The sequence below is a fragment of the Limanda limanda genome, chromosome 1 (genome assembly GCF_963576545.1).
Source record: "Limanda limanda chromosome 1, fLimLim1.1, whole genome shotgun sequence".
Classification (NCBI taxonomy): domain Eukaryota; kingdom Metazoa; phylum Chordata; class Actinopteri; order Pleuronectiformes; family Pleuronectidae; genus Limanda; species Limanda limanda.
Window position 1 is genome coordinate 18,716,012 of NC_083636.1, and position 18,183 is coordinate 18,734,194.

An 18,183-nucleotide genomic window follows, 5' to 3' on the forward strand; every position below is an offset into this window, starting at 1 on the left:
ATTAAATGTCGTAGCAACAAGCAGGTGAACACAGGGGAATATTTAGCAGAAAGAACCAGATATTTCCCTCAGGGGATTGGTGGAGACCAAAACGGAGGAAAAAGGAGAGTGAATATCGGATGTATATTTAGCATGGGGTCATTTACACAACTCCTAATGAATTGGAGGCTGTGACGTAAAAAATCAGCTGTTTTTCCATCGGTATTTATACAAGTCAGACATCAGCCTGTGGAGACAACCTTATCAGTGCTTTACATTAGTCACGAGCCAATAGGAAAACAGGATTAAGGCGGCTTCTATGCATCAGTGAACACGTCGGTCTTTTAGCTGCGGCCAGAGTTCAGGCTGATCAATGTTCATCTGAACAAACGTCTGCATCGAGCGCGACAGCAGGTAACGCAGCCTGTAAAAGGCCACACAGGAATATCAATGTGATGGAGGCGGTGTGACGAACTCACGGCACCGTGTGTGTAACTGCTGACATGGAGATAACAAGGCCTCTCCATTCATAACAGATGCACACGATGTATAGGGCGCACGCTGAGGGGATGGGAAGCAGGTGATGGGCGGCGGCGTCCGACCACGTCAACACAAAGGCCATTAACGGATTCACTTACAGTTTGATATATTAATGCTTCAGTGGAGCAGGACATTTAGAAGCAACAGTCAACAGATTGAATATATCCATCATACCAGCTCGTTTGAAATGCTTCAGCAGCCGTTGATACATGTGTGAAAGGACAGAGCAACTCCACGTGGTTTGTAATTGGTTTTTATTAGCAAAATAAGGGAGATGAGTCTACAAAGATCCTCCTTCTGCGGAGAACATACACATACATCGACAGTTGTGGCAGTTTCTTTATATGAACAGATCCAGGACCGTGTCACACCTCTTGGCAAAGTAGTGCTGATCTAAAAATCACAGACCAGCTTTCCCTTGACCTTCTTTATTCCCGTCACCTCATAATTAATCATCGCCTTCTTCACGGATCCTCAAACAGCGACCCCCCCCGCCCTCTACTCACTGCAGCTGGATGAGATCCAAGAACGGCGTCCGACCGCGTCCTCACCTTTACAACAATCTTTCCGGTGGTTCAGTTTTTTCCCCCCTCCTCACCACCAGAGACCTCCTCTGAATACATTAAAATATACAGTAAAATGTGCCAACTCTGGTCTTTGTACTTTAAAACACGTGAGCGTATTATAAGCCCAGCGCCTCGACGAGCCGTTTTCTGAATGGTTGGGAAGAAGGGATGTTTTTATACACCGTTTAAAAACCTGAACCCCAAATCTGTGGGGTCACAATGTACATCTCAGTATTGTACTGTGTGGATCGGCCAGTGAGGCCTGGGGGGGCGTGGGGGTTAGTGGATTGTGGAGGCTACATGTTGGTCACTATGACGACCCATGTACCTGTTTAGACCAGAGGGAAATCCTCCTCCTCCTCCTGATAGCTCAGTGGTGTGCACATAGAAGATAGCAGGGACACTAACGTATGAAAACAGTTTACCTCTTTATGTTCAGAACAAGTCAGCAGGCAACAGAACAAGCATTAGGATTACGACCGCAGTGAAAAGCATGCGAAGGCACAGGTACCAACAAACTGGACTCAAAGTTGTACCTCTTCTCTTCCCTTTCGGTTGAAGGTAAGGAAGAAAAGAAGAATGTCCACCAATAGCAAAGTTTCCTTTTCCAGAGACAGCGGCAGAAGAAACAAAAAAAAACGAGTGGAAATTGTGCGAGAATCTGCCGTGACGCTTTTACAAAGATACAAACATCCTACACAAATTTCAATGGCTAGTTCAAAAATGTTCCAAGACAAAAACATAAATAAAGCTGTTAAAAGTGGCGTATAGTACAGCACTGGTCCGTGACTGATCCTCCCGACTCGTCTCATCTTCCCCACCAAAGATGCACAATAAGCTGGCTCCACCGCCTGAGGACACAGAGAGAGACGTGAAGGGAGGGGGGGGAAAGAGGAGGGAGGGCTTGCTCTGCAGAGCTCAACCTCGTCGCTAACATTTCACAAACATCTAAATGAGGCATAACATCTATTTAGGCCCCTAATAAAAGATGGCACTGTTTCCAACGATTCAGTGATTAAGTTATGAGTTTTGATTAGGACCGATTAGCCTGCATGTCCGTGGTCAACTCCAGCTCCTCTGTGATTCTGAAGGATTCAACACTAGCTTGTTAAACACATTTTGACAAGAGGAAACGCCAGATTGGAGGCAGACATTTAAAACCGGGTTCCCTCTGTTTCCTTAGCAACTCCCACCGCATCCCGATGCTACAGGGAACACGCCTTCAGTCATTTTCCTGACGTGTGTTCTCATCCGTGACGCTGAGCCACACACGTCCGCAGCATGTGAGCCAGTCGCAAAGGGCGTGGCGGGGGGGGGATGAAGAAGAAGAAGATGAGGAGGAGGAGAGTTCCTTACCAAGAAAAAAAGGGTCTTTGTGGTCATTGTCCTCAGAAGAGACCACAGTCTTTCAGGTTGTTCTTGATGATCACGTCGGTGACGGCGTCAAAGACAAACTGCACATTCTTGGTGTCTGTGGCGCAGGTGAAGTGGGTGTAAATCTCCTTGGTGTCCTTCCGCTTGTTCAGGTCCTCGAACTGGCACTGGATGTAGGCGGCGGCTTCCTCATACGTGTTGGAGCCTGGAAAAGACGAATAGCGGGAGGTCAAAATCATAAGATTGTATTTAAAGTTGAGCCAAATCATCTTGAACACGCCCCCTGGTGGCATTTTGATAAGCTTTTTTCAAGACATTCAAATGCTGCCAGTCTCACCTGCATACTCTGGGTAGCAGATGGTGAGAGGACTCTTCTTGATCTTCTCCTCGAACAGGTCCTTCTTGTTGAGGAAGAGGATGATGGAGGTGTCTGTGAACCACTTGTTGTTGCAGATGCTGTCGAACAGCTTCATACTCTCGTGCATTCGGTTCTGAGGGAAGAAGGAAGACGACGTCGGTCATTGTGCTGCACGCTGATTCACGAACACTGAGAAGACTCCATCTATGACCAATCAAGCAGATACTATCTTTCCTCCAGGTCTGACTCACCATCTCCTCGTCCTCGGCCAGCACCAGGTCGTAGTCGCTGAGGGCCACGCAGAAGATGATGGCGGTCACGCCCTCGAAGCAGTGGATCCACTTCTTCCTCTCCGATCGCTGACCGCCAACGTCAAACATTCTGGGCGACAGAGAGAAAAACTGTGTCACCGCTTGAGTGAATCCCACAGAACATACAAGACAATATGAGCAGTGTTTGTGGAAACCAAAGGCAAAAACTAATGTGTGGAAGAGTCACTGGTCTCACTGATGACGAGACGTGATGAAGGGGAAAGAAAACAACAAAGCTTTGTCTTTGCGATGGAGAGAATATTGATCTGTCCAGTTAATGTCCAAGACCACAATGACTGTAACCGTTGAAGAGGAAGAGGAGCAAACTTTGAGCTTTTACACTGTATTTCCTCTTTGCTCCACTAAGAGGAACAGATGTGGGCGATTTGCTGATCCTCACACAACCTCGCAATTCAAGAATTTAAGCTCAGATAACAAGAGCATAAAGGAAGATTGTCAAGGAAAATAAATCATTTATTATTTTGTCACTCAAAAGCGGCTCGAAACAAAATCAATCATCTGACTCATTTAAAAGATCAACATCCTGGCTGAGAAGATCAGTTCTCTTTGATTACCCTCACAGCTGGAGAGTTAGTGAGTTGAAAGCTGAAATACACAGTGACAATAATTGTGCATTATTATGACTGTGTAAGTCAAAACCCGGGTCCTTGGGTCCGTTCCCCGGAGCCGCGGACTTTGCCCCGGGGCAGCAGAGCAGTGTCTGCCCCCCCGGGTGTCTGCCCCGGGCTCAGAACCACGCCCACCTGAGTTTCGGCCAGGAGAAACCCCTTGCTGTGATTATGTAACCAACAAACAGTGGGATTCTGTCTTCCGGCCGTGAATGAATTTCAATGTCGATGTGACAAACATGACATCATGGAGCCTCCTGCCCCCACGTTGTGTCTGAACGGCCTGAGTCATCGCTGCTGCTGCTCACGACACCATCACACACTGTGTCGCAACCCACAGCTGCACATGCAACAAAGGGAATTACAATTGGAGCCGGTGAGTCAGTAACAGGAAGGAAACTTAATTAAGCCATCGTGTAAAAAAAACCCCACAGTTTGATGTGATTGTTCAAGTGAAGTAAATTCTCACTTGAAGTGCAGGTCCTTGAACGTGAAGTGCGTCTCCACAATGCCTGTGGTTTTGACTCGGGTCCTCAGGACATCCTGCTGGGTTGGGATGTAGGTGGCCTGGGATATCCTGTCCAGATCGTTCAAGTAGCTGCGAGGAGGAGGAGGAGATGGACAAGGAGGAAGAGGAGGGAAAAGAAAGGAAGAGAGAGAAGAATGGAGAAGAGAATCAAAGGAGGTGAGAGGGAGCAGGAGGGAAACGAGTGGGAGAAACTGTGTCAGAAGCATCGAGGGCAAGTGCGTTCAACCTACTCAGGTTAGATCCTTTCAGATTGGAAACAAGTCGTGATTCAAACTTTCCTGTTGGAACAATATTTGAGTGGAAAATGACTTCATGTTGTGAAATTAGAGGATTTCTTTCAACGTTATTTTGCAATATTTTGGGATTGAGCCGTGACAGCAAGTTCCCATCAACACAGCTAATCACGAGTCAGTCACAGCTCTCAATCATGACGTTTCACCTTGTATTGATTGCATTGAATAATGAACATCAGTGGGATGATAGAAAACATCTTTCTTTGACTTTGACTTTTTAGTCGTTCATCTTTAGATACAGTCTATAACCTGGAAACACATTTAAGACATAAAATACAGGACTGTTCCTAGTTAAATTTAGACGTGATGGCACCGAGCAAACAGCTCCTGCTCTTTTCACTGAGATGGGACTGAACTGTTGTTTTGTCTGCGTACAGTGGATTCCCTTCAGGTTCCTTCCTGGGTTCGAAGGAAACGCAGCTGAAGTGGAAACTTCCTACGTGAAAGTGTGAATGTGTTTGCAGTTTAATGGATAAACCGTCTGTCCAGGGTGCTGTTCCACATTGTTCTGCTCGTGAATGGGAATAAAGAGGAATAGGAGGGATGGTGTTTGTCAGCAGGATTACTCAAAGGAGCAGATTCAGGATTTGTTTTTAAACTTTCTTTAACATTCTGAGAGAGGGCGTTCTTTTGACCTTTGAAACTGATTTCATCTTTTTGAAAAAAGCCATTAGTCGTGGACAATTTGTTGGGCCTTGGCACTTAAAGTGGATTCTAGGCTTTCTTCTATTCCTCCTACTGAAACCACTGTTCCATGAAAGTCCCCTAAACTTCCACACAGCAAAACAACATTTACTCTTTTTTGCTCATGGTGGTGCTATTACAAAAATCTAAGAAAAATGTTTTTTCTGAACGGACTTTCACTGGAAAACTACAATCACCTGATGAGCATAGTTTGTTCTTCAATTATCAAACTGATAATGTGACTTGAAACATTTTTCTTAAAATCGCTTTAAAGTGAATTGAATGACATTAGGCAACTGAATCAACTAAATTCTAGCAATTACATTTTTGGGAATTCCTCTTGACGTCACACTTTCATTTATTTTTTAATCCAATGTGAAAAACAAACTGGTTCTAGCTTCTTAAATGAATAGTTTCACCTTATTCGTCTTTTTATGATATGAAACTAAACTTTCTTTGGGTTTGGATCTGATGAACCGACAATTTGAATATGTCAGAATGAGTTCTGATTTTTATTCCATGAGTATTTTTGTATATCTGGGTCCAGATTTACCTAATATTTAGTGATTATACATAAACACAGGATCACACATGAGCCTTCACACTCCCGCGACCCGACCTCAAGTTTACTTCTGAGGAAGGGAGAAAGATTAGTGACCTCTACTTTCTACCAGACAAACACCAGTAATCTCTCCTTCCAGCAAACAAGCCTGTTGTTTGTCTTCCAGGGTATTAAGTGAAGAAAGAAAAAAAAAAAAAAAAGCTTTAACAATAGTGTTTTTTGTTCATGAAAAGCCTCTGGACAGCAGGATTAGAGGAACCAATTAGAAAAATGACCAACAACTGCGGTTCTCTCGGCGCGTGTCGTCAGCGCTGATGTTTGTTCTTCTGTAACAGAACAGACGAAAAGGCTTTTCTCCCCATGGAGCTCAGGAGCTGCCTTGTGATGATATCACTCATTTTGATGCCAAGGGCTCTTGCACAATATACACGGTATAAGCCGGGCGAGAAAAGTAACAGTGTGGAGGATCTTGTTTCTGTGATTGGGGGATTTCTCTTTCACTTTTTAAGCAAATGTTCCTGCGCTGAGGTGCGAGGTCAAAGATTCTTTATTCTCTCCGGCCGCCGCCGCTCTTCAGGGCTGGCAGAGGAGGACAAATATTGACAGTCTGAAAGTCCAGACAGAAGCATGACGCTGCAGCTCTCTGTTTTCTGAGCACGGCCAGAGGCTGGGACGTGTGGCGGGCGGAGGTCCCACCGATACGCCTGCTCAAATAACTAATTAAAACCAAACTCACTGGAAACATGAACACTTAAACTAAAATGACAGAAAAGTGTATTTTGAATTTTTTGTTTGGTCCATGTCACATCCACTAACATAGAGGAGGCAGGGTTAATGACCTATACTGCAGCTTGCCACCAGGGGAGGAGCTGTCATGTCTTCCACCTTTATTTACAATCCACAATTAAAAGTAATTGACAGAATTTACAAAGTGTGTAGGTGTTAAAATCCCGATGCACCCGTGTCCTTAGATGTCTGTGTGTGTGTCTGTGTGTGACTCACTATGCTGCCGAGTCGTTGAGCTGATATTCGCGGGAGCGGCTGAAGCAGGCCTGAACGCCTCCGTCCTTCCAGAGACGTTTGATGACGCCAGCGAGCTCTGCCGTCATGAAGCCTTCCTCGGCCGAGCCAGCGAGCACAAACAGCTGCCGGGCATCGTCCTGGCAATGGTGAAAAAAAGGTGGAGTCAATATCAACATGAGTGACAATCTAAGTAATTACACCACCCTTATCGTTCATCCTAATCCGCTTCAGAGCTAAAATACCAGTCGCAGGGTTGTCAGATCCTTTCAGAGACAAGACTTATTTGTTCTTGTGCATATGCGAGGGCAAGTCGGGACCTTTCTCAATAACAACAAGGCGTCAAAGCATTTCCTTGGAATTGAACACAATAAAAATACACTTTAAATGACTTATCAACAACCTCTGAATTCGTGACTACAATCAAACCTAAGATTTACTTTCCCCATGAGCCTTTTTCCTGAGAATCAAGTGTTTGCAAACACTTGTTTTTTCAACGCCACAAATTGACTTTAAACTGAATTACATCCCTCGCTCTGTCACTCACAGCTCTCGCCACGTCGCCAAAGTCGATCTTGAGGCGGCCCATGGCTCTGATGATGGCGATGATGGACTGGATTGTGTTGCTGTAAACCACGGCCTTGTACTGCTTACACTCCTCTTCTGAGTAGCCCGCCTCGTGGATGATCCTGCAGAAAGAGAGGGTGGAAAAAAACAGGGTCAGGAATCTATTACTTTTTCTGCACTGTACAATAAAACGTCTTCTTCCGTGACTTCCTTTTCTCCACGGCTCTTATTTTAATATCTCTTTCAGTACTCTGACCTGACATGCTCAATGGAACGTCTGCAGAATTATTGTCAGGCCACAGTGTCTCTAATCTCCGTGCACTTGGTTTCTGGACGCTTTAGAATGTGGTCATCCAGAGAAAAGAAGCTCCTTTCACACAGAGCGTCAAGGGCCTCAATCATCTGTGTTAAAGACAAGAGAGTCTTCTTCACAGTAATGAAGCAAGACTTACGTGTAGGAGGATTCATTTTGTTTCTCAGAAGAAAAACATCAGCTGAATGCACACAATCTAAAATAATGTCGGATTCCAGCCATTTAGCAAATTTACTTGGAGAATGACAAAGAAGTGAGGAGAAAGAAGTGGGAAGTGCTCTTATTTGTGTTTCTTTTCATTTATAGTTATTTATAATAAAGTTTATGGTTAAGCTGTATAATATAAAGCCTCAATTAAATTTCTTGTTCATAGGGGTTTGAAAACGTCATCGATTTACTCCCTATTATCCTTACTGGTCCCTAACAATCCCCATCAGCCAAGTTCTGTATTATGTGTCAATAAGTATGAACTCTAAAGTAAATAATTCCCTTAAAAGGAGGCAGATTTGAAATATTTCTTCTGATTTATAAAAGAAAAACAGGTTAAGAGGAGGAAAATAACATTCCTAGATGTGCTGCCTTCAGCTCTTTCACAACAGGTGAAGAACAAAAAGGAGAATAATATCACAGAAGAGCAGCTGCTTAAAAAAAGCCATGTCTCCAACATGTGTGTGTCTACTGGTATATGTAGCACACACACTTTGTATGTATGATGGGATGGAGTCATGTATTCTGCTTCTGTCTTCTTCATGGTCCATTAACATTAGGCACCTGTTTGTGCTGTGTTTCACGGAGCATATCATTATCCAGAGGGAGATGCTACGAGAGCACGAGTGGTGTTTTGACACTGTTTGTGTTGTGGATAATAAAAAAACGCTCTGTGAAAACAATATCTGATTGCAAAAGTCATTGACACGCTGGAAGAAGACAGAAATAAACAAGGTTTGTTCTGATTGTTTTTCTGTGTGACAAAGAATTAGACGCGACTCACTTCATCTGCTTGACAATTGTACTTTTCCCCGATTCACCAGCACCTGGAAAAGACAAAGGAAAAAAGGCAATTATTAGACTGTAAATACTTCAAATTCATTTACTCCTGCAACAGGCAAAATGTTTTAACCCATAAGTCAACAAGAACAGAAGTGTGGCCGAAAGTATAGGACGAGGAACCATGACAATGAAACCACTTCATCTCAGCAGAACTGAGAAACGTGCGTGTGTGTGAGTGTGCGAGTGTGTTTTAAAGTTAAAAGGAGTTATTACAGTTCTGGTGAGGCCGGTGCTCCAGGGATTTCTAGTCTAATATACTGATTAGTAGTAATACCAGCTCGGTCAGCTGACTGCTCTGTGACCGTGCCTGCTTCACTCCTCTGTGTCTCAATCTCACGTTATATAAGCAGAAAACCGTGTGTGGAATGTTATCAGCAGCGGCTTCGCATCACGCTGTCTCTGGTCGAGGCTCCTGGCCGTAGCGCGGCATGTGACTTAGCAGTAAAACGGATTATTATCATCGGAGGTGGAGGGGGGGGGGCTGTTAAAGTGCCGAGAAACGCGGCGGTGTCACCTCAGGATGGCGAAGGCTCTCGGAGCGCCGGCGACTGATCAGATTGACGGCCGAGGAGTCGACCAACGAGACGGTGCTTTGATGAAAAGAGCAGGAGGAGAGGACGGGTCGGGGGGGAAGGAGAGCATGAAGGGAATCATGACCGTCGGCTCGGCTTTTTGCTTTCGCGGATCTCTCAAACGTCACCGCACCATGGCAACGGCTCTCGTTATATCCAGGACATCTCTAGTGTGAGGCCACAGTCACCTGAGGAGGCTTTGTGGTTGCGTGTGTGTGTGTGTGTGTGTGTGTGTGTGTGTGTGTGTGTGTGTGTGTGTGTGTGTGTGTGTGACATGCTGGCTTCCACAGAGAGCACTATGTATTATGCATCTGCTGCTCTTTTTCCTCGACTGTATTTGATGCCCTCGTAGCCGCTCACTAGGAAGTTGCCCTTTCACTTAAATCGTCACTCCCCCCCTTCCCGACCACGGCACCCTGTGATGTCCTTATAAAGCACATTGATCCGACTGTGACGTGCCCGACAATAAACACCACATCTACTAATGTGCACCCAGCGCCCTCACATCAGAGGCGACTTATAAGGGAGGCAACCAGCCGGCTGTCAGTGGCGTGACGTTGCCACTAGGGACGATTTACCAAACCCCTTCAGAGTGGTCATTCCCCCAGTAAACACCCCCCCGGCCCCTAGCCGCAGAATACGGGGAAACTGGAATCACATCATGACACCAAACGGAATCTTTTACCCTGTGACACTGTCAGCAGAGACAAGATGGCTTGTTCTTGCATAATAAATCCCCACCACCCCCCGTTTCTTGATGCTGCAAAAACTAAAAGAACATGGCAACGCTGCATTTCTGTTACAGGGCAACTCATGCTGAAAGTAACTATAAATACAAATTTAACCCAGAAAGATTGAATAAATAAATATATCTATGCATTCCACAGCTGTGTGCACGTCTGGATTCCCACAAACTTGCCCTGCATGCTGATAGTGCAGCGCTGGCACTTCACCTTCAGTATAATTGGATGAGATCCACCTGAGGACACATTATTTTAATTACGTGTCACCACTCGGGTGCTGGAGTGGCCTGGAGGGAGGGGATGTTGTGTGTGTGTGTGTGTGTGACTGTGTGTGTGTGTGTGTGTGTGTGTGTGTGTGTGTGTGTGTGTGTGTGTGTGTGTGTGTGTGTGTGTGTGTGTGACTGTGTGTGTGTGTGTGTGTGTAGAGTGGCAGCTCCCTGGGCTCCCAGGCTAAACACTCAGCTGTGCAAATCCCTGTGGAACTCGCCACACAGACAGTGGCAGATGTAGCTCGCTGGGTACAGCCGGGGGGTGGGGGGGGGCGAGCTGCCACAGACGCAGCCCTCGGCCCAATTCAAGACGCCAGAGACGCTTCGCATTCTGACACAGTGCGTCTCGAAGTGGGACTCAGGAAAACCAACTTTGAGACTATGAGCTCACGTCCAATCCAAAGTAACCTCCTTTAAAAATGATAGGAGAAACTTTTATCTGACTTCTAATAATGTGACTTCTCCTTTGTCTCTGAGGGGTTTCTACCACTTTTTTTGAGAGACAATTTTGGTTTTGTCTGAATAATCTCTGAGCAGCAAAAAATAAATGCTATTATTTTAATAAGTCTTGTTTTGATTGCTGATCATTTAGCTTTTATCAGATGGAGAAAACAAAACATCTGTATGTGAATATCTGCAGCCCCATCTTCATAAATCAGATAATAGTTTTTTTTACTTTTTTAATAGTTATTTTTATTGTATTTTTCTATATTTGGCCGTCAAACACAACTTCCCTAAAATGCCAGTGTCCGGATCTTTATCATTCGCACAGAATCAGAAATGGAAGTTCCTCATATTTAACCAAACGGATGATTCAGATGAGTTTGAGCTGTTGAGAAATACTTTTGAGCAATTTGCGTCAAGAAGCGAAAATCCACAGTGATGTCTGATGAATCATAACACTAACATATAATTGCGAAAAACATCAAAACCAAATTGTGTCAGAGACAGGTTTTTGCCACATCTGTTCACAGACACAGTTTATAAAAACCAAAAACATCCACGAGAGCGTGTTTACTCATTCTGAGCATTTCAGTGGTTATGGCTGGACAGATATTATGAATTCAAGGCCTGACCCTCATCATAATCAATGAGATGTGAGCTACGTGTTTATGTAAGCGTCCTCTTAACACCAGGTATATCTTCAGGGTGTGGCTCCTGTCAAAGCCTCGAGGCCTGAGGAATACAAAACAGGGTCGGACGGAGCCGATGGGCCGGCGGCTCAGGGCCAGAAGGTCTCTCTTCTCGAGGAGCAGAGCAGACGAGGATTCACAATACATCATCGGAGTGATATGTTGACGATAAATTAAAGTTCAGAACAATCACAACTCTGCTGATCTGCCAAAGTTTCCTGAGATTTCCAGCAGGTTTTTACACCTCAAAACAGGAATTCAACATAAAAGGGTCCTCGCCATAACAATAATGATGATGACATCCTAACGATGTACAGTAATGTACTCTGCTCTCTGATTATGTAAAATTATTCCTAATGTCCCATAGCGTAAGGAAATGACTGAAATGTATTTTGACCGCAAGTGTTGCAAGATGCGGCCCCTATAATTATTAAATTATGGTGAAAAAGGTTATTTTCATTCTTGGGCTGCCGAGCTAGTGAAAACACGCAGGGGGCCGGTTAAACTCTGCTCTTCTAGCCAAGTGGGCCAGTGGGGAAAAACTGTAAGTGTTGGACGCTGCAAAAACACAAGAGGTGTCTTGATTTTGACTTTCACACACACACACGTACACACACGTACACACACGTACACACACGTACACACACGTACACACACGTAGAGCTTTCAGGGAGACATGGAAACACAGGCCTAACCTATTGCTCCTCATGCAGAGTCATGTTACACGCCCTAAGCTTTGATACGCCCACCCCAGGACAGCTCCACAGCTTCCAAACCACTGGAACAGCTGGTTTCTGTTTCTGGTGGTTCAAACTATTTTAGGAATATCTCAGCAAACCATTGCAGTGAAAATGGAGGTTCATTCTTCTCCTCCTTCTCCTCCTCCCCACTGATTACAGCGCATTTTCCATCTGCAAACCGCAAACGCATCTTCCCTCTCGGAACTCCCTCTGGTTGATCTTCCTCTGGGTACGAAGGCAGCGAGGAATGATTTAAACCAGCAGCAGTGAATATCTAATGTGATAAATGGATACCAATCTTCCTTTCATAGATTAACAATACAGCTCTGCTAATTCACCTGGAAAATCTGAAATAGATCCCTGCATAGCAACCACAATTTCACTTTCTCTTTTTTTCCTTCAGTAGGTTGTACGTCATGTCGGCTTTGAGGTCAAATCCCTGGCATGGAGAGAACTTTGCATGTGTTGGGGGTTTGTGTGGGGGACATGCTGCTGGCCCAGCCCGTCCACAGTTTGCAGAGAACTCCAAGGACTGAAGGAGGACTTATGAAGTTTGGCACAATGTGCTAACCACATTAGTGATGCCACATGACGCCAACACCATTCCCCTTATCTTAAGTCTTTCACTCTCAGTCACATACGTCCCTCTTCCTCTTTTGCATTCTCTGCAAGTCATTCTTTCTTTTATGAATAAAAGCCCCTCTCACAGATTAATTCCTCTTTTCTTTTCCCTCGTCCTCTTGCAGGATTTTAGTATGAGTCACTCATGAAGAACTCCAGGATACGCCGAGCGGTTTCTGCCCAGCAGGGGAAACGACCGTGTGAAATCACAGCGATCAATCTGCTAGCTGGCAGATCTGTGGGAGATTGTTTTTTCACACATGTAATGGCTCAGACTTGACTTTACTAATAATGCATCCAGCGACAATTAAAGTACTTTTTATTGTCAGGGTCTTCTAGAACTGGAACACCGTCGTTCTGGTCACATAATTTCTTAAATATGGGAAATGTTCGAGAGAGAACAATGACAAAAGTTAGACAAAGGCTGGAACATTATTAATAGAATCTTCCCACTGTTACACGACAGCTATAGAAGGAGTAATTGGGCTGAGGAAATTGTAATCTATTTTAGCATGTAGATATGAATAGTAGGATAATTGGGTCCAGGAGATGAAAGGGAAAAAGGAGAGCCAAATAAAGATGGAGCGCTAAATGAGAAACGAGTTCGGTTCTTCTACAGAAAGACAAAAGGAACCTGAGGCTGCCGGCAGGTTTGGACTTGACTCACAGAGATCCTTATCTTCTTTCCAGGCAAAATCGTTTTTTGAAGCAAGATGAATGATTTCATTCAACTTGTCCCTCACGATCGAATGAATGTTCAAACTTTGATTAAACATGACAGCCCTAATCGGTGCAAATTTTCTGTATCAATACAAATTTGGTAGATACACAAGAGACTCTGTTCAGCAGCTTACAACACACTTCTACAGGACTGCCAGCGCCGTCCTATCAAGACACACTTTGTTGACTTTTTAATCTTTAGAGGAGAGTCTACTGTACTCCAGAAGTGCACCGTGAATCAACAACTCTGAAACAGTATCTTCCCAGCGACCAATCAGCAGGATAAACAACTCAAGCCGCTGTAACAAAGGCCCCTCGGCTCTCTGCTGTGGAGCCGTTTCATTTTTAATGCTGCACTCGTCGGGAGTGTCATCTTACAGGGCCCTCTTCTCCTTTCTCCTGGCGTCTCTGGCCCGTCTGTGTGTCACTTGTGGCGGTAACCTGAAGAGCGACCACACTGAATGGATCGTACCCAAGTGGCATGTTGTTGTGCCAGGAACAGCCACGTGTGGGGGGGGGCCCACACGGCCTGGCACGCGGCTTTCACAACAAAAAACAGCTTTCCGACCAGAAACAGCACGGGTGAACTACTGCTACGTGCCTGCTGATAAAAACTCTTATTCCAGCCTGCAGCAGCAGAGCAGAAACTTGACCCAACACGCTCGCTTTCAATCAACAAGCCCGACCTGGCCTCCCAAGCACCTGTGGAATGTAGTCTACCTTTAACAAGAAAATATGCACGTTCATGTTGAAACAAGGCAATACTGACGTCTCAAAAATGCCATTTTACGCCCTTGAAATGCAACGATTGTGCCATTTTCCGAGAACAATAACACCAAGAGAAGCAAATGTGGAGCTGGGTTGTTTTAAATAAGTAAGGACATCTTGTTTATCTTGCTCGGGCTTACAAGTCTGTCCACAAAAGGCCTCTAGCAGCTCCTCCACTGGGCCTTCTGTCGGGTGTTTGCCTGCTATTGATATTGGCTTCAGCGTTTGTGTCCTGGTAACCCACATACTGTGTGTGTGTGCATGTCAACATTTCCCCAAAGCACAGCCACCTGAAGGGCTGATGGAAAAGTTCTTCACCTATGGTCTCTATTTACAAGGATAACAGTGTTTCTCCACATGCACAAGTAAACCGTCAATTTTGCACATTAGCTGGATTCTGAAGGCGAGAGATTGACGCGACAGCACGTACAGATACGTCACAGTGTGCCGGGAACATGACTAAATATTCTAATAAAGACGTGATGTGTCCTCAAGGTAGATTTGTGATTCATCAATGCACAAATAGCCTTTGTTCAGCGGATTCTGACGCTACCGCCGGGATTTAAAGAGGATCTGAAAGTTACAGATAAAAGGTCAGGCAAAATTGGCAATTGCCGGGAGGGTCATGACGCATCCATATCCACATCAGTGTATAACGTCAGACAGCTGCTTGGCTATTTGTTTTGGTGCCAATTTGGTTTAAACGGCTGCTATTTCCTGCTCATGCACACCACACTCCATCATTTAACCACCACATTACTGTCATTTCCTGTCATTCCAGCCCCTTTTCAGAACAACATGAATCAGTTGTTGAGCAAGATTCTACTTAACATAACATACAAGGAGACGGGCCGGGCGATAAAACAAGTTTAAAACCACAACATTAACTCAACTAAGAAGTCTCTGAACGCACATTGTGTAACTTTGGCAGCTAGGGGGTCTCTCAATCACAACGATGACCTGAGACCTGGTTTGATGACGTTATGAATCAGCGTGGGGTCGTGGGAGTTGTAGACTTCCCTACCACGGACGATAAAAATCTACTGGACTCAGATGCAGATTGTGTTCATGGAAGCGGGAATTAAACGTATTTACGTTTTTGTTCATTTTACCCAACAAACAGCAACGATTAGTCGTGATCCAAACTGCTGACTGGCTTAATGGCTAGTGTTTCGGAGCGTAAGTTATCAATTCTGTGGACGTCAGAAAATCACGTAACAAACTACGGCCAAACTTCCAACTAGAGATGGTCTTCAGAATTCAGAAAACCAATTTACCATTGACCATTAACCGACGGTAACACGGGGGCTTCTCCTCCCGTGTGTCACATTTAAATCGAGGAATCGTCACCTCATCGTTGTTTCACGATAATTATCGACATATCGGCTGTTGTGAAAAGTTGAGCCTGAGAGAATTCTTGGTCTCAACATTTTAAAAAACAGTGATTGAACCTTTAAATACCTCTGAAAATGCCTGGACTCAGCAAAAGTTGGGGCCCCTGATGAACTGGGAGGGAGGGGGGGGGTGCTGTTTTCACTGCCTCCACACAGAGGAAAGGTGCCATTGTGTTGAGGGACTTAGTGAAACAAAAGGCTGAATGGCTGAATGGACGTGATGCCCACCGCAGAGAAGAGGAGCAAGCAAAACGAGAAATGAACTTGCCATGTGTGTGAATCCCAGTGAAACGGATTAATGTTAAGTTAAGGGTTTTAGGGAGGGGGGGGGGGACAGTTAAAGGCTGTTGACAGATGGACCTAGCACGAAGTGTGTGTGTGTGTGTGTGTGTGTGTGTGTGTGTGTGTGTGTGTGTGTGTGTGTGTGTGTGTGCTAGAGATGCGGAATTGAAACTCAAGGCGTCGATTAACCGATAGTACCACGGGGCTTGGAGGAGGAGGAGGAGGAGGAGGAGGAGGGGGTAACTTCTCCTCCCTGTGTGTCCGCTCAGCTCGCACCTCCGCCGGGGAGAAGTTCTCCTCCTGCCCCGGTCACCTCCACCAGCATCATCAGTACCACCAGCACCGACACCTCCTCCACCACCACCCCTTCCCTCCCTCTTCTCACCCAGCAGCAGCAGCTTGACCTCCCGGGCCCCTCCACCACCTCCACCCCCAGCACCAGCACCTCCACCTCCACCCCTTCCCTCCAGCACCTCCTCACCCAGCAGCAGCAGCTTGACCTCCCGGGCCCCTCCACCACCAGTACCAGCACCTCCACCCCTTCCCTCCTCCACCTCCACCCCTTCCCTCCAGCACCTCCTCACCCAGCAGCAGCAGCTTGACCTCCCGGGCCGCCTTCTCCCCGTCGTCCCGCAGGTTCCGGTCGATCATCTTGCTCCTCTCCACCGCCGCCTTGTCCTCGGTGCTCAGCGTGCAGCCCATCCTCGACACCGTTCGATTCCAGGTGGTGGTGAATTCAAACACTAACACACACGGACTCGGGGGTTACACCGACATCTGCGGGAAACGGGTTCGAAATCTGCTTCACCCGCTCCACACGCCCTGTTCGTCAGGAGGAGGAGAAAAAATAAAAAAAATAGAAAAAGGGGAAGCGATGCGACTTTTATTTTTCTTTAAAAAAAAAAATTTAAAAAATTATAAGTATGCGTTGTTTCTTCCTCACGATGGAAAATGTCGGGTTTCTTAATAATAATAAAAAAAGGCGTAAAATCCTGGTTCGGTCCGAGTGTGTGTCCGCGGGGATGTGTCTCTCTCGCGCCCGGTCGCCTCCATTCGCTGCGGCGGTGACTGCTGCTCGTGCCCGCTGCTCGTGCCCGGGGCTGGAGAGAAGCTGAGCTCCGAGGGGCGCCCACTTCCGGAGCCATCCTTCAAAACAAAAGTCTCTACTTCCTCAAGTCTAATACTAACAGTCAACACGTCTGTGATTGTAGAGTCCTCAGCGCTTGGCAACATTATCAAATCAAATGCTTTTTATTGGAACAATTTGAATTGTTTTTGTATGGCCCATATTCACAAATTACAGTTTGTGTCCTTCCTCCTCCAAAAAGGGCAATTCTCTCATTATCTACTAAAGTGTTTGAGTCCACAAAACACCTTGTGGAGTTTCAGGGCTAAACAGTGTTGCAGCCAACTCCAGAATAATTTAAGTGAATGGTGACCACTTGTTCAAACGTACACAAACAACATGCAAAAAGCATTAAAATGCCTCCATACTGCTCCTGTGGCATCATCAAAGTGTTCATAAACCCAGACATTCAAATTTGCATCAATACACCAAGTTTTTAGCCTAAATGTTCTCTGTGATCCTCCTCCAGAGCTGAGTTCACCGATACACAATTGACCAGAATGCTGGATCCTACACTTCCCATAATGCAGCTGAAGAGGGCATTTCCTTGGATCCACCCTTCAAATCACACACCATTGTCCGTATATAAAGATGGACGACATGACCGCGCCTCGAAAGTGAAGCCAAATCCTCTCGATTGCCCCCTCGATAAACCCTGCCTCCCTCATCTTAGCGAGGGAGACATGGTCTAAACTAAAAAGTCAGCTACACGTCAAATAAATGTTCTACTGTTTTCTGTATCATGATTGATTGACTAACGATTGGTCGAGCGTGTGAATCTGTCTTGTCAAATCAAACATGAAGCTCAGCTTTAATTTGGTGTGTGTTGCAATTGAACACAAAATATATATTTTGTAAGTATTCTGATGCTTTTATTTTGAATGTAGACGCCCTAACCGGAAGCTTTTTAACTGCAGAAACCATTTCATACGTGCAAACCCACAGCTTGACGATAACAGCTCATCATTTTTACATTATAGGTTGAATATGTGACTTTTATTATTATTTACGATCAACATATTATTGATTAAATTGTGGGT

General features: G+C 45.4%; 1 protein-coding gene across 1 annotated transcript; it reads right to left on the reverse strand.

The window, feature by feature from the left end:
* Positions 1-756: 756 nt before the first annotated feature.
* On the reverse strand, positions 757-17,098 carry gnai1 (guanine nucleotide binding protein (G protein), alpha inhibiting activity polypeptide 1). Its single transcript, XM_061076379.1, has 9 exons — positions 16,602-17,098; positions 8,717-8,759; positions 7,393-7,534; positions 6,828-6,985; positions 4,227-4,355; positions 3,069-3,198; positions 2,797-2,950; positions 2,442-2,664; positions 757-1,936 (listed from the first exon to the last, which is right to left on the reverse strand). Exons 1-8 carry the CDS (start codon positions 16,717-16,719, stop codon positions 2,474-2,476), a joined length of 1,065 nt encoding a protein of 354 aa, XP_060932362.1. The 5' UTR covers positions 16,720-17,098; the 3' UTR covers positions 757-1,936; positions 2,442-2,473.
* Between the last annotated feature and the right edge of the window lie 1,085 nt (positions 17,099-18,183).